This window comes from Aquarana catesbeiana, linkage group LG01, assembly GCF_042186555.1.
Source record: "Aquarana catesbeiana isolate 2022-GZ linkage group LG01, ASM4218655v1, whole genome shotgun sequence".
In the NCBI taxonomy this organism is placed as follows: domain Eukaryota; kingdom Metazoa; phylum Chordata; class Amphibia; order Anura; family Ranidae; genus Aquarana; species Aquarana catesbeiana.
Window position 1 is genome coordinate 337,391,172 of NC_133324.1, and position 18,054 is coordinate 337,409,225.

The window sequence follows — 18,054 nt, forward strand, 5'->3', positions numbered from 1 at the left end:
AATCATTAGTGTTTTTGCTTTTTACACTGTGATCTTGACAACGTTGTAGCGTAATGTATGAAAACGTTACTTGGTGTAGATTCCAGAGAATAGTACCAGAGAACACACAGGACTCAGAACAGATCCACCTGTAGCAAGGTCTCCGGCCTCCTTCAGTCCAATGAGAACCTCCATGGCCAGAGATAGCTGACATGCTTCTGTATGTGGTGGGTTGTAAGGCATAGTGGGTGTAATGCATATATTGATTGGGCGCCAGACACTTCTTGAATGCAAAGAGATTTTTATTTCTCTTGAATAGAACTTTGGGAGAGAGGGTTAGGGCCAGGACTCCCTTAGGTTATGCAATGTTAATTGGCAGACTCTGAGATTTCAACAGGAGGACAGCCATGCAGGGAAAGGCATCCAGCAAGACTCTACATCTGCATGTGTAGGAATGCTGTCTCCTATGGCAACAGTCTTTAACAGTTTCTAACACAAGGTGTAACAGTGCCTTTGCTTCCACTACAATCACTTCTTGTATTTCTTCAGCCCACTGAGCTCCCAGTCTGTCTCACTAGATTGGAGGATTCAGTGGCAGTGAATCATCTAATCTTCACTGTAGTATCTTACTCAAGCGTCACCCCCGCTTCTCTGCTGGGTCCTTAGCTTGGCACTCAAGATACCTCTCAAGCTTCACCCCTACTGGCCTGCTCGGTCCCTGGCTTGACACACAAGGCTGCTCTGCAAGCATCACCTCTGCTGGCGCAGAATCTGAAGTTTCCAGATTCTTCAACGTCCCCGGTTGTTGAGATTTCTGCTCTGGTACTTGCTTCAGCTACTCATTGTAGTCCCTGGTAAAAAAGTGGTTGGTCCCTTAGTGGCGACAGCTTCCCCTCTACCTCCGACAATGATAGGTTCTCCGAATTGTCACTTCTGGTTGGACTGCAAGCCGCAATCCCATCCCTGCGCTGCTCTCTTGCTTCTAGATAGGCCCTCAGACAGCCTAGCAGCCAGATGTGCCCGGGATAGGCCCAAACTCTGGCCTAGCAGCCCAGGCAATACGACACACGTCCACCCAGACAGCCATCCAGGTGGCACAGAACACTGATCACCTGACTTCACCCAAATATTAAAGTTCTCCCAGCAGGCCAAGGGATTTTAGAAAACCCCTGCCCATTCGCTAGGATACCCCATATACCCATAATCTGACCTTGCATTGCCCTTCTCGTATCTAATGCCACCGGGTACCCAGCCACCAAGCGGCAAAAGAGAGAAGTGCATCAATTACAGACTCATGCCGCGTACAGAGAATCGGATTTTCCGACAACAAAAACTGTATTTTTTTCCAACGGATGTTGGCTCAAACTTGTCTTGCACACGGTCACACAAATGTTGTTGGAAATTCCAATCACCAAGAACACGCTGATATACAACACGTATGACAAGCCGAGAAAAATGAAGTTAAATAGCCAGTTTGGCTCTTCTGTTTGATTCAGAGCATGCGTGGAATTTTGTGCATCGGAATGGTCTACACACGGTCGGAATTGATGACAACGGATTTTGTTGTAGAAAAATTTGAGATCCAGCTCTCAAACATCTGTTGTCGGAAATTCCGACAGCAAATGTCCAATGGAGCCTACACACGGTCAGAATTTCCGACAACAAGCTCACATCGAACATTTGTTGTCGGAAATTCCGATCGTGTGTACGCAGCATTAGAGTGAAATCAATTGATTCCAAACAATGGGCCAAGGTAGCTATACCTGGCAGGTAAATTTAGGAGCAACCCTGCCTAAACACCAGGGTGCTACACACCACTCCAACCAAACAAAACCACCATGTGGAACATCCGTAAAATATTTGAATTACTGTAATAAACATAGACATAACTGGGTAGCCACACACCCATACTTTTTTGAATTCTTAACATAATCTTATTGTGCCAGTTTTACTAAATCTCTATGTGATTACTTTGCTGTGTAAAGGGCTACACTTTAAATGAGTCAATCAATAAAAAACATGTTTGAAACCAAATACAGCAACAAAATGGAGACCAATACAAACATTTATTTATTATTTATTTCAGGTACTTATATAGCGCTGTCAATTTTACGCAGCGCTTTACATATATATATTATACATTCACATCAGTCCCTATACCCTCAAGGAGCTTACAATCTAAGGTCCCTAACTCACATTCATACCTATACTAGGGCCGATTTAGACAGGATCCAATTAACCTACCAGCATGTCTTTGGAGTGTGGGAGGAAACCGGAGTACCCGGAGGAAACCCACGCAGACACAGGGAGAACATGCAAACTCCAGGCAGGTAGTGTCGTGGTCGGGATTCGAACCAGCGACCCTTCTTACTGCTAGGCGAGAGTGCTACCCACTGCGCCACTGTGCCGCCCATGCCTTTTGGTGGCTTTGGCACATCACTGGAATGAAATATGATTAAAATGAAAGTGTATCTAAACGCAAGATAAAAATGTAATATATTGCAGGTTACCAGTCCTTACGTAGATGAAGTGGTTGCATTTGTTTTCTTTTTTTCCGGGCTTTTTTTCCCTATATTTTCATCTTGTGATCTTGTCAGGAACAAAAACTCTGGCTTATGGTGGCAACACTCACTGTACTGTATTTGCATTTTCAATTGAGTTCAATTAATAGAAAAAAATGAAAAAAAATATTGTTGGCTTTACATACACTTTAACTATTTGAAACATTAGGTGATTATAAGACTTCAAACCCAGCAAAAAGAGCTCAGCCATTTTCACTAAAAGTAGACTTATATCCAATTCAATTACATATTCCTAGATGCTTCCTTTCCTTCCTTCTTATACAAATGCAGTAAAAAAAAATGTTTCATGTTCACTTCTACAAATGCTCACCTACAGTAGGTCAGGATGACATATCTGGCCACCACTGTCTCCTAGGATGTCACACACATTCTAGGAGGCCATGCACCAGATTCCACACATGCGCAGACAAGCTGTGGGTCTATGGGACCTGGCAGAGACCCACGGAGTGTGTGCACATGTGCTGGATCTTATTTCAAGGGAGCAGTGCATAGCAAGTGGAACTTCACATGTAAGAAAGTAACCCTGGATTCCTTGGACTAGTAAGTATGTTTTATTTTATTTTACATACAGGGACGAGTATTAGGGATTTTATGTTTTATTTAGGATCAGTAGGCAAAAGTTTCTCTTTAAGATCTAATATACAAAATGACCACCACACAATTTTAAAAAAGCCCTCTATTTGTGACTGCTGCATCTCTAGTAATGCCTAAAGCCTCGTAAGCATGATCGGATTTTCGGCAGGGAATTGTGTGATGACAGACTGTTTGCCTAAAACCTGACCGTTTTGTCTGATGGATGACGCTCCATCAGACAATTATTGGTGAAATGTTGGTTAGCAGGCTAGTAAATTTTCGGCGGACAATGGTCTGTTGTCAGATTTTTGCATTGTGTGTACACAAGTCCGTCACACAAAAGTCCAAAGTACAAACACGCATGCATCGGAAGCAAGAACGAGCTGAAAGAGGTCAGTCTTGTTAACTAGCATTCGTAATGCAGATTTAACATTCGTGACGCGGCAAATTATGAATTGGCGAAATGCACCGCACAATTCTCTTCTTCTTTAATGGGATAATAATGAAGCTGCTTTGCTGGTGATACTGATGGAGTTATGGCAAACGTATTTGAAAATTCTTTTGTTTTCTAGTGATATCAAGAATAATAATAATATGCTTGTTTTTTTTTGGCCAAGTTACCACAACACTATTATCCCAGTAGTTTTTAAGATCAAAGATACAACTATGTTGGTGTCCCTTGTTAATTTTACATTGTATTTTTGAAAATGTACTGGCCTACTCCCAAACTGTCATTTGAAGTAAAACAAGTATTATTCTACACAATTTTTTTTATTGTGCATTAAAAAAGAAAACAAATAAAGACATGCTATCCGCCAAAAGAACTTAACCAAAAAGTGCATTTTATGCATCCAAAAATATAGAAAATATAACACATGCATGTGTCCTGCTTCTTAATATAGGGGGTCAACAATGCCAAGAGTTGGTGAAAGCAGGGGTCTGTCATCCGGAGATAATTCCGAAAATCATCCGGATTATTCTCCTGGAGCTCCCACAGCAAAGGCATATGACATAATTGGTCACGATTAAGCAACCAATTTTTGGTCCAAGAAATCCTCCTCCTCCTGTTCCTGGACTTGGGTCAAAGCAATAACTCCATGGCCAATAATAGCACGTTCTATCCTCCGATTGTCCGCAACATGGCTGGTTGACGAACGACTGTTCAGAAACAAACTGAAGAGCGCGAAATGAAAAGCACAAAATGAAAAGCACAAATCAATACTCAACAAACTTCTACTAACACGAAATTAGCAGAAGGAGCCCAAAGGGTGGCGCTTGACAATTGAGCTTCCTCTTTATCGGCTCGTAGTATGTCTAGTATGTCACTACGTTCGTGTTTGTTGTCGACGATTGTGTACCATTTGTATGCAACTCAAGTTCCCCGCACACGCCCTTCCGACAAAAGTCTGTGTTCAATCTTAATTTTATTGGAAAATTATTATACAAATAGACAAATATGCATACATTAATGGCATAATCATACCAGTCAATTTACAAATACATTATACAAGCTTACATAACAAAAAGATTATTATGTCTTATTTAGATTCTGCTTAAATTCCAATAAATCATTCTAATTTCCTGATGACTCCCTATAAATCCTCCAGGGGGCCCATACCTGACGGCATTTTTCATATGTATCTAATTCGTGTGCCAGGAGGGTCTACATCCTCTCAATGTAATCCATTCCAATTATCCATTCCTTCACTGATGGCAATTGTATTGATCGCCAATGTCGCGGGATAACCAATCTTGCCGCTGTTAACCAGTGTCTAAGTAGACCCTTTTTAATATTTTTATAGTAGCCTGGGAGAACTGATAGCAGAGTAATTTGTGGTGTATTGGGGACTAGCTCTCCTGTAATTGTAGTATGCACCTGCATGATCCTGTCCCAAAAATTATGAATTTGGGGGCATTCCCACCAAATGTGTATCAACGAACCCTTAGCAGAACGACACCGCCAACATATGTTAGATGCATCTGGGTATATACGCTGCAGAGATGCTGGACATCGATACCAACGAGAAACAAGCTTATAGCTTGTTTCTTGGGCTTTAGTTGTCAGTGACAAGCAATGTTTGAGAATAAATGATTTCTCCCACTCTTCAGCTCCAATTTGAACATTAAGATCGTATGCCCATTTATTTGTAAATTCTGGGGGCTCATGATGATTTTTTGCAATAAGAATCTCATATATTGCTGATAGAACATGTTTTGGTTTAGTACTTTGTAACAAAATAGACTCAAACAAATTTAGATCTCTATCAAAAGATTGGTTTAAGGGAGTAGAGGACAGGAATGATATTACTTGCTGATATTCCAACCATTGCATAAGTGAGGGCTGTTGTGTAGAAATTAAATTCATTATGGATGGAAGTTTGCCCTGACAGAGAATCTGGCTCACTCTTCGGTGAGACTCCTTATTCCATATTAAAAACTGTAAACGATCGACTGCAGGTGGAAATTGAGAATTGTCAAATAAGGGTGTCATGGGTCCTACTTGCAAAGAAAGCCCTAACCGCAAAATCATTTTATACCAAATGCTCAATAAATGAGATGTAGAAAAGGTAAAGAAGAGAGCATGTCCTATATCACGGAAAGATAGGTTTAACCAAGGAAGTACCTGAAGATCAAACTGATTCAACCCCTCTTCTATTGATACCCATTGTTTGGTATCTGAATGGTGAAACCTGTTCACATCTAGTCAGAACTGCCGCAACATAGTAATAATATAGATCTGGTACACCCACTCCTCCTTTCACTTTTGGTAATGTTAATGTTTTCCTATTTAATCTAGGTCTCTAGTGCTCCCATATAAACTTTGCAAAAGCAGATTGTAGAATCGAAAAAAAAGATCTAGGAACAGGAACAGGGATAGTTTGAAAAAGGTACAGAAAGCGGGGTATTATGTCCACTTTCAGTGTGTTAATCCTCCCGAACCACGAATATAGATTAGAATCATATTTTTTAAGATCTTGAAGAGTATGTTGCATAAGAGGGATATAATTTGTCAAATATAAATGGGTCGGATCTGAAGGAATATTACTTCCTAAATATTTTGGTGTAGATGAGCAGAATCTAAACGAAAAATTATTCTTCATTGTTGTCCCTTGGTGTGATGAAAGTGACACATTAAGAATGTCTGATTTTGATACATTTACCTTAAAATTACTCAGCACTTCAAAACGCTGAAATTCAGATAAAATAAAAGGCATATGCCGCGTACACATGGTCAGAATTTCCGACAACAAATGTTCCTTGTGAGCTTGTTGTCGGAAATTCCGACCGTGTGTAGGCTTCATCGGACATTTGCAACAAAATCCGTTGTCGAAAATTCCGATCGTGTGTACACAATACCGGCGCACAAAATTCCACGCATGCTCGGACTCAAGCAGAAGAGCCGCACTGGCTATTGAACTTCATTTTTCTCGGCTCGTCGTACCTGTTGTACGTCACCATGTTCTTGACGTTCAGAATTTCCAACAACATTTGTGTGAACATGTGTATGCAAGACAAGTTTGAGCCAACATCCGTCGGTAATAAATCCATGGTTTTGTTGTCGGAATGTCCGATCGTGTGTACGCGGCAATAGAGATATGTGTTTATTTCCGGCTGATATAGCTTTATGCCAGTGATAGAAAGATTCTGTCTGATTGCTATTGCTAAATGCCCCATTACTAGAACATAAAGCAAAGGAGACAGAGGGCATCCCTGGCGAGTACCATTATGTATAGGAAAACTTGTAGTCAATGATCCATTAATCCTTATTCTATCCTTGGGTTTAGAATATAGCGCTAAGATCTTATGAAGCAAGTTTGGGCCCATCCATATTTGTCTTAAGGAATGCTAGAGGAAAGGCCACCCGACCCGTATAAAAGCATTCTCAGCGTCAACCGAGAGAAGGCATGCTGGTATTTTATCTGTTTGGGCATAGCCCATAAGCAAGAGCGTTTTTATCGTGTTATCACGTGTTTCTCTTCCTTGAACAAAATGTCTACTCCGATTAAAGATTGGACGATAGCTGGAACATAGCGTCAAGTCCTTATCAGGTTTAGGAATCAAAGTAATTTGGGCTTCCAGTGTTTGAGTTGTAAATAGGTTAGTGGAGGAGATGGAATTAAATGCCTGGAGCATAAATGGGGACAAATATTCTTTAAACGTTTTATAAAATTTTGGAGTGAATCCATCTGGGCCAGGGCTCTTACCTGATGGAATATCCAAAAAAACTCCCAATAATTCCTCACTTGAGAAAGGGTAGTCCAATAATTTCCTATAGTCAGCGTCTAATGTTGGAATAGCAGTTTCCTGTACATAGTCTTCAATAGAACAAGTATAAAATCCCATATCTTCCAGAAACGATGATTGAGCCAGATTATAAAGAGCTGAAAAATATTCCCTGAATGTTTGTTGAAGAAATTGTGGGTCTGAGGTAGTTTCCCCCGACAACTTCCTAATACTAGCAAAACAAGTTTGGGGATAACGGGGATGCAATATACGTGCTAACTGTCACCCACATTTATTCCAATATCTGTAACTACTTAAGGCACACCTATGTTGATATGAGCTGTGAGATGCTTCTAACAACTCTAATAACAATGCACTAGTAGACGATATTTTAGCAAGAAGTTCTGTAGATTGTGAGGCTTTATGTAGAGTTTCTAGGGAATGAAGCATTAATAAAGTATTTTCAATAGCCACGGTTCTTTCTTTTTTGAGACGAGAACCATGTTCGATGAACAACCCTCATAATACCGATTTAAGAGCTTCCCATTTTAGTGGTAGTGCTGTTTCATTCTGTTCATGATCAGTGACAAAGTTGCCAATTGCCTCCACAATTGCTTTGTGACAAAGTGGGTCTGACATGAGCGTATCATTCAAACGCCAAGATCAACTTGTGCCCCGAGTCTGAGGGGGATATTGATAAAAATAGCGGTGAATGGTCAGACCAAATAAATTATCCTATTTCCAAAGGAGGCTTCCACTCCAAAACCTATGTTGATATGAACTGTGAGATGCTTCCAACAACTCTAATAACAATGCCCTAGTAGATGATATTTTAGCTAGAATTTCTGTAGATTGTGAGGCTTTATGTAGAGTTTCCAGGGAATGAAGCTTTAATAAAGTATTTTCAATAGCCACGGTTCTTTCTTTTTTGAGACGAGAACCATGTTGGATGAACAACCCTCGTAATACCGCTTTAAGAGCTTCCCATTTTAGTGGTAGTGCTGTTTCATTCTGTTCATGATCAGTGACAAAGTTGCCAATTGCCTCCACAATTGCTTTGTGACAAAGTGGGTCTGACATGAGCGTATCATTCAAATGCCAAGATCAACTTGTGCCCCGAGTCTGAGGGGGATATTGATAAAAATAGCGGTGAATGGTCAGACCAAATAAACGATCCTATTTCCAAAGGAGGCTTCCACTCCAAAACCTTTGGGCCCAATAAAAAATAGTCTAGTCTACTATAGGAGTTATGGGCTGATGAAAAATATGTATAATTACGATCATTAGGATATAGGATATAGGATATAGGATCCGCCATAGATCAAGTAACCTATGATCAAACAATTGTTTTTTGAGAGCTCTCATTCGGGAGTGAGGAATACTGGAACACTGAGCAGAGGTGTCCAACTGGGGCTTTAAGGCTAAATTTAAATCTCCTCCTACAATGATGACAGCTTTTGCAAAATCCGCTAGGAGCCGAAGATAACGAGAAATTGTCGTAGTCTGAACATGATTCAGAATATAAAAATTAGCAATTGTAAAAAGTTTATCCCACAACCGAAATTTAAGTAAAAATATCTACCATTAGAATCAGCTATATGTTCCAACTACTGAACCGGTACATTTTTATGAAAAGCGATGGAGACCCCTCTTGCCTTTGAATTAGGCATAGTGTTATGAAACCACTGGGGAAAGTGTTTATTAGAACATACAGGAATGTCATCAGTACGAAAATGGGTCTCCTGAAGGACTATGATGTCAGCCCTAGCTTTATGCAAACTATATAAGATCTGACCTCTTTTTGAACCATTATTAAGGCCTTTGACATATTTAAGTGCAAAATTTCAATAAAGATACCAGAATAGAACTTGTTGCCATCTTTAACCACTTGCCAACCGCCCCATAGCCAAATGACGGCTGCAGGGCGGTTGGATAACTCTGGGATCATGTCATATGATGTGATTCCAGAAAACTGCTCCCGCGCGCCCCATGGGGCGCGCACACGGGAACATCCGTGACCGCTGGGTCGAGAGGACCCGGCGCATCACGGATCACGGTAAACGGCCACTCATCGCGGCCGTTTACAATGTGATCGCTCCGTCAAATGGGGCGTCATGTCATGATGCCGGTTCCTCCCTCCCCTCTCTGTACCGATCGGTACAGAGGGGGAGAGATCGGATGGGAGCCGCGCTGTGGGCTGGATGTGTAGTGCCCACAGCGCAGCTCAGTGACATGTACAGTCACATCCATCCATCCCTCCATGCTCAGCCATCCCCCGCATGCTCTGCAATGACCCTGTGCAATACTCTGCAATGACCCTGTGCAATACTCTGCAATGACCCTGTGCAATACTCTGCAATGACCCTGTGCAATGCCCCGCAATACTCTGCAATGCCCCGCAATACTCTGCAATGCCCCGCAATAGTCTGCAATACTCTGCAATGCCCCGCAATACTCTGCAATGCCCCGCAATACTCTGCAATGCCCCGCAATACTCTGCAATGCCCCGCAATACTCTGCAATACTCTGCAATGCCCTGCAATACTCTGCAATACTCCGCCATACTCTGTGATACCCCGCAATACTTTACCATGCTCAGCCATGCTCTGCCATACTCGGCTGTACTCGGCCTCTGTATGTGGCCAGGCTGTGGAAGTCTCACACATGTGGTATCGCCGTACTTAGTAGGAGTAGGAGAATATATTTTGGGGTGTCATTTTTGGTATGTGCATGCTATGTGTTAGAAATATTGTATAAATGGACAACTTTGTGTTAAAAAAAATGTGTTTTAACCACTTCCCGCCCGCTGGCCGTCATGCGACGTCCTTGACTTTGTGCGGGGATATCTGAATGATGGGTGCAGCTATAGGCATCATTCAGATATCAACTTTTTCAGCCAGCGATTCCCTACACCATAGGAATGATCATAGCGGCTGTTCCACTGCTTGATCATTCTTACGGGAGGCGAGAGGGGACGCCCCCCCCTCTCGCCGCCCTCATGTGCTTCTACCGACTCACCGCTACGATCGAAGCCAGGATCTTTTTTTTTTTTTTAATTTCAGGCTTCCCAGCCTAGAGGTGAGATGTGGGGTCTTATTGACCCCATATCTCACTGTAAAGAGGACCTGTCATGCCATATTCCGATTACAGGGGATGTTTACATTCCTTGTAATAGAAATAAAAGTGATCAAAAAATGTATTTTTTGGAAAAAAGCCTCAAACTAAAATAAATAAAGTAAAATGAACAATAAAAAAAAAAAAAAATTTCCCTGTGTCCCCGTGTGCTCGCATGCAGAAGCGAACGCATACGTAAGTCCCGCCCACATATGAAAATGGTGTTCAAACCACACATGTGAGGTATCGCTGCGATCGGTAGAGCAAGAGCAATAATTTTGGCCCTAGACCTCCTCTGTAACTCACGACATGTAACCAGTAAAAAATTTTAAAGCGTCTCCTATGGGGATTTTTAAGTAGCGAAGTTTGGCGCCATTCCACGAGCGTGTGCAATTTTGAAGGGTGACATGTTAGGTATCTATTTACTCGGCATAACTTCATTATTCACATTATGTAAAAACATTGGGCTAACTTTACTGTTTTGTTTTTTTTGAAAGCATAAAACTGTTTTTTTTTTTAAAAAAACGTGTTCGAAAAATTGCTGCGCAAATACCGTGCGAGATAAAAAGTTGCAACGACCGCCATTGTATTCTCTAGGGTCTTTGCTAAAAATATATATATAATGTTTTGGGGTTCTATGTAATTTTCTAGCAAATAAATTATGATTTTTACATGTGGGAGAGAAATGTCAGAATTGGCCTGGGCACTCCAGAAGGCCTGAAGGTGCTCCCCTGCATGTTGGGCCTCTGTATGTGGCCACGCTGTGTAAAAGTCTCACATATGTGGTATCGCCATACTTGGGAGTAATAGCAGAATGTGTTTTGGGGTGTAATTTGTGGTATGCATATGCTGTGTGTGAGAAATAACCTGCTATATGACAATTTTGTGAAAAAAAAAAAAGAAAAAAAAAATCTTGATTTTGCAAAGAATTGTGGGAAAAAATGACAACTTCAAAAAACTCATCATGCATCTTTCTAAATACCTTGGAATGTCTTCTTTCCAAAAAGGAGTCATTTGGGGGGTATTTGTACTTTTCTGGCATGTTAGGGTCTCAAGAAATTAGATAGGCCGTCAGTACTTCAGGTGTGATCAATTTTTAGAGATTGGCACCATAGCTTGTGGACTCTATAACTTTCACAAAGACCAAATAATATACACCGATTTGGGTTATTTTTACCAAAGATATGTAGCGGTATAAATTTTCGCCAAAATATATGAAGAAAAAATTACTAATTTGCAAAATTTTATAACAGAAACGAAGAAAAATGCATTTTTTTGCAGAATTTTCGGTCTTTTTTCTTTTATAGCGCAAAAAATAAAGAACCCAGCGGTGATTAAATACCACCAAAAGAAAGCTCTATTTGTGTGAAAAAAAGGACAAAAATTTCATTTGGGTACAGTGTTGCATGACTGAGTAATTGTCATTCAAATTGTGAGAGAACCGAAAGCTGAAAATTGGTCTGGTTATTAAGGGTGTTTAAGTGCCCAGTGGTCAAGTGGTTAAAAAAAAAAACACCTTACAAATAAAAAGTCTGGAGCTTTGCCTGTGAAAATCCGATCGTGTGTACGAGGCTACCAGACCCAATGGGTCGCTAGTTATAAAATTGTATGAAATAAAAATTGCTGAATATAAATAAAGACAAGTTTTTATTTTTAAAAACATTATTAAAAATAAAAAACATGGTCGCCACTTAGCTGCACGGATATATTCAAAATGATAAAGCATTCCATCTTGTTTCACTGCAAACTTTAACCAAGAACCAGTCTATTGTTATATATTATAATATATATTATATATTGTTATATATTATAGTTGATCAAATCTTATCATAAAACATATGATCCTGTAATAACCATCAGTCACATGAAGGATCCTGTAATGATTGGATCAAATTGCACTTGAAAGCAATAAATTAACCTGCAAATCTAATAATATAAAGTGACAGGAGTTTCACATCTATACATGTTGATACACAAATAATGTCAGCTGGATGTTTGTCAGACAATGTGTAAATACATCCCGGATAATGGCTACTCCAGTACCCTCAGTGACTGTGAAAATGATAAATAGGCTCCTGGCAGAGGATGCACATCCACATTTTCAAGACCTATTTATAGTGTGACCTGTTTGTGGTACTGAATAAATGTGACTATATTATGCAGTCTCCTTATATAGAATAAAGATTTTTCCATCATTGAGGTTAGGGTTTATACACCATGCAGCTTATGCACAGTAGGTACATTTACAATTGCACAAATGTATGCATATCCTTAGAATAGCTTTTCTTGACAGTATTATCTGTAATGGACATACTTAGGGAGTGGAGGCCAAGTATGAAGCCTCTTACCCATGGCAGTATGGTATAGAAATGAGTATGAGTAAAGCAATAAAGGAGTCATTTAAACCCTTCTGCGCTAAATTATGCAGCATGCCAACCTCTGGTCTTTGTTGCAATCAAGGATTATTACAACACAGTGGGGTTGATTTACTAAAACTAGAGAGTGCAGATAAGCTGATTGGCTACCATGCACAGCTTCATCAGATTTTGTGCTCTTCAGTTTTAGTAAATCAACCCCAGTATGTCATCACAATGTAGGTTCCGTTATTTGGACTTTAGTAGAGTCCAAGTAAGGGCACATGACCCATGCCCTCTGAATAAATGGAGGATACTGAAAGGAATTGGGTACAGGTCCAAAGCAGATCACTGGGTTGGATTTGATGGATTACCAAAAGAGCAAAACCAAGCAGATTCACACATAACTGTTGGGGAAAAAAAACACACAAATATAACAGATAATATATATATATTAAATATTGAGAGCAAAGGGAAAATACTTCAGTTATATGATTGTGAAGAGTGTTATTGAATAGTTACTGTTCTGTTAGTTCAGGAAGTGCTGGCTTTTCCTTTGGTTTTTTATTGGAAGTAACACTTATGCCGCGTACACACGAGCGGACTTTACGGCAGAAAAGGTCCGACGGAACGATTCCGTCAGACATTGCGATCGTGTGTGGGCTTCATCAGACCTTCATCGGACCTTTTCTGTCGAAAATTCCGACGGACCTAGAAATAAAACATGTTTTAAATCTTTCCGACGGACTCGATTCCTATCGAAAAATCAGTTTATCTGTATGCTAGTCCGACGGACCAAAAACGACGCAAGGGCAGCTATTGGCTACTGGCTATGAACTTCCTTATTCTAGTCCGGTCGTACGTCATCACGTTCGAAACTATCAGATTTTGGTGTGATCGTGTGTAGGCAAGTCCGTTTCATTGGAACTCCATCGCAACTCCGTTGAAAAGTCGACAAGAAGTCCGCTCATGTGTAGGCAGCATTAGGATAGTGCATTTGCTGGCTGCAATCTTGGCTAGAGTACAATTTACCATTAGTTTACTATTAAAAGGAAAAAACAGTTTGAGGTATGCAATGCAATCATGACAATTATTCTGAGTCCAATCCAGGCCAATTCTGACAAACTAAACACACACCTACACTTTTATATAAATTTAAAGTCAATGTAAACCCTTACATATACCCACTTAAAAAAAATTACACTCAGTGCTTTGGACTGAGGCTAGTACACACTTTAGAGGGATATGCTCTGTTCTTTTTACATTTCAGAAGTTTACATCCACTTTAACCCTTCCCAAAAAAGGTTTTTTTGGAAGGTTGGTAAGTGAATGCCGCTCCTGACTGAGGTTTAGAGCATTTGTTGAGTGCAGAACACCTCCTCATAAACATAATTTACTCAACCCCTGGGTCTTGGCATCAATCAGGGATTCTGGTCAACATGTGAAGTGCCATTAGGCTGCTTTAACTAGAGTATAGGGAGACTTCAGTTAATGCTCCCTAGAACATGTATTCGAATAACATGAAAGGACTTCCAGTTAAAGACATTTTTACATAGCAAGCACAGGAATGTTAGTGAATGCCCTGTTGGGTGTTTAAAATGTCAAAGTAAAGTAATTTCTTCTTTTGTATATATTTCCCAGGGACCACTGCCTGGAGTCCCTGATGTAAAACACACTCTAGTGAGGTTGTGTATAAATTGCCTAATCAATACGATTATAAAAATGGGTCTTGTTGTGCAGTGGATGGGACTTTGACCAAACAAACATTCTCTGGTGGAGAATCAATCACTGTCATGTAAACACATGGACCTGGAAGATTCTCCACCAATGTTTGGTGAAAGTCACATTCACTAACTTTATAATTAGATCCCAGAGTGTTTAGTGGGGTTTCTTTGTAATTATGCTTTTCTGTTATCCTTTCACAGGAATGTACCACATCTTGAGGAGTTACTTGCTGAGGCTGAGAAGATAAAGCATGCCTCCGAAAACTACTACGTAATCCAACTGTTTGGGATAGTGAAAGAACCACCATGTATTGTAATGCAGTGGATGGAGTGTGGCTGCTTAGGCAAACTAATGGAGACAGTTCAAGAGATTCCATGGGCCTTAAAATATCGCTTTCTCCATGAAGTGGCATTAGGTATGAACTGGCTGCATCACCTTTCCCCTCCTCTATTGCACCTGGACCTCAAGCCAAGGAATGTTCTATTAAATGATGCACTCCATATAAGGGTAAGATTCAACTCTGGGCAAGAAGCACAAAACATTAGTACTTGTTATTGTTGTAGCATATACAGTGCCTTAAAAAAGTATTCATACCCCAAGACATTTTCCACACTTTGTCATGTTACAACCAAAAACTTAAATGTATTTTATTGGGATTTTATGTGATAGATCAACACAAAGTGGCACATAATTGTGAAGTGGAAGGAAAATTATGAATGGTTTTCAAAAATGTTTATAAGCAAATATCTGAAAAGTACGGTGTGCATTTGTATTCAGCCCCCTTTACTCTGATACCCCTAACTAAAAGCTAGTGGAACCAATTGCCTTCAGAAGTCACCCAATCAGTAAATAGAGTCCATCTGTGTGTGATTTAATCTCAATATAAATACAGCTGTTCTGTGAAGCCTTCAGAGGTTTGTTAGAGAACCTTAGTGAACAAACAGCATCGTGAAGGCCAAGGAACACACCAGACAGGTCAGGGATAAAGTTGTGGAGATGTTTAAAGCAGGGTTAGGTTATAAAAAAATATCCAAAGCTTTGAACATCTCACAGAGCACTGTTCAATCCATCATCCAAAAATGGAAAAAGTATGGCACAACTGCAAACCTACCAAGACATGGGCGTCCACCTAAACTGATTGGCCAGGGCAAGGAGAGCATTAATCAGAGAAGCAGCCAAGAGGACCATGGTAACTCTGAAAGAGCTGCAGAGATCCACAGCTCAGGTGGGAGAATCTGTCCACAGGACATTAGTTGTTCACTTCAAGCCATTGTTGTAAGAAAGCCATAAGAAGTCCCGTTTGCAGTTTGCGAGAAGCCATGTGGGGGACACAGCAAACATGTGGAAGAAGGTGCTCTGGTCAGATGAGACCAAAATTGAACCTTTTGGCCTAAATGTAAAATGCTATGTGTGGTGGAAATCTAACACTGCACATCACCCTGAACACACCATCCTCACCGTGAAACATGATGGTGGCAGCATCATGTTGTGGGAATGCTTTACTTCAGCAAGGACAGGGAAGCTGGTCAGAGTTGATGGAAAGATGGATGGAGCCAAATACAGGGCAATCTTAGAAGAAAACCTGTTAGAGTCTGCAAAAGACTTGAGACTAGGGTGAAGGTTCATCTTCCAGAAGGACAACGACCCTAAACATACAGCCAGAGCTACAATGGAATGGTTTAGATCAAAACATATTCATGTGTTAGAATGGCCCAGTCAACGTCCAGACCTAAATCCAATTGAGAATCTGTGGAAAGACTTGAAAATTGCTGTTCACAGACGCTATACTTCCAATCTGACAGAGCTTGAGCTATTTTGCAAATAGGAATAGGCAAAAACTTCACTCTCTAGTTGTGCAAAGCTACTAGAGACATCCCCAAAATACACTTGCAACTGTAATTGCAGCGAAAGGTGGTTCTACAAAGTACTGAATAAGGGGGGCCGAATACAAATGCACGCCACACTTTTCACATATTTATTTGTAAAAAGTTTGGAAAACCATTTATCATTTTCCTTTCCCTCCCAATTATGCGCCACTTTGTGTTGGTCTATCACATAAAATACCAATAAAATACATTTACATTTTTGTTGTAACATGACAAAATGTGGAAAATTTCAAGGGGTAGGAATACTTTTTCAAGGCACTAAGATCAGGGTGAGTACAGGGCTTATGCATCATATAGTTGTAGGGTTGCTAAGTGATGTGGCCCACCTGTCACCCTGCCCGGCCCGGCATTCACTTCCCAAACACTCCAAGATAATGAACAGTCCGTTGCTTTGTTTTTGTTATTTTATTGAGGGAATTTAACTTGGATGGGGTACGATAAATATGGGATGCCCAGTAGAATAACAGCAAAATTGCTAGGGACGATTGTATACACTCTTCGTGCACTCTTTCAGGCTCCTCCTGCACACTCTTGCTTGCAGACTATTGCTCTCTCTCTCTCTCTAGGAGCAGCTAGCACATGGTCAGGCCTGACACTGGCTCAGCCAGGCCTTAGGAATTTGCTCTTTGCAGGTAGGGACCGCGGGCCCCTATAGCGTAGCAGAAGTAGAAAGTCTTTAGTACTAGCTGTCCTTATGGTGGACTACTGCTCCCAGTCAGTCCTCTTCAGGCCCTGCTAGCCCTCCTGGCTGCTGCTGCCCGACTTCACTGCCCATGACATTGCAATCCTCACTACTAGCTCCACACCCAGCTCTGACTGTTTCCTCTCAGTCCTCTCTGGCATGCCTTTCCAGTCCTCCCGAATGCACATGTCACTCACCAGCCCTCCTGGCTGCAACCGGTGGTTCCCTCCACAAGACTTGCCCAGCAGTACTAGCTCCTGCTGTCCTCTCTGACTCCTCCTGTGCCTCCTGTCCAGATCCTTCATGCTTTCTTGAAGGGCTCCGTCCTGCACCCGAGTCCCAGGCCCAAGATCACCCCCCTACCCCCCCAGACTGGGGAACACCCTCAAAGGCCCCGATAGCCTAGTACTCCATACTCAATTCTTCCACCCGACAACTCCTACCCAGCTGGGCTGACCCTATGTATTTCAAGTAGGCCTGCCCCCTGCCAATCCTAGTTGGGGATCGGTCAGGGCTCCCTGAGACACCCCAGACAGCTCCACCTCTCTTGCCCTCCTCCTCTTCTATAATCCTCTAGAAGAAAGAGGGAGGTGACAGTGGAGTGATGCTGTCTGTGAGTCACAGCTGCTGCTCTGAGCCACTCCCAGCCCACACAGATTAGAACAAACAGGCCTAACTTCCAGCTAGGCCTGCCTAAATTTGCCTGTACTACAAAAATCCTAACTTCTAGCACCTACCTAGGTAGAGGGTGCTACACAGTAGCTCAAAACAAGTTTTGGATAACTATAGTTGGTTGCCAACCAGTGGTGTCACCTAGTGCCTGCATAAGGATTCATGCACACAAATGCATTTGTAGGCATATGGGCGTACAGTATAAAATACAGCTCTATTAGTGGCGTCCAGGTTCCCCCAGCTTCTGTGTGATTCTTACCACT

At 41.3% G+C, this 18,054-nt stretch overlaps 1 protein-coding gene across 1 annotated transcript in view; it reads left to right on the plus strand.

The window, feature by feature from the left end:
• RIPK3 (receptor interacting serine/threonine kinase 3) overlaps positions 1 to 18,054 on the plus strand; it is a 150,715-nt gene that overhangs the window by 16,176 nt on the left and 116,485 nt on the right. The window contains exon 4 of the mRNA XM_073631825.1: positions 14,752 to 15,058. Coding sequence (XP_073487926.1) covers positions 14,752 to 15,058 — 307 coding nt within the window. The remainder of the gene's footprint in view (positions 1 to 14,751; positions 15,059 to 18,054) is intronic.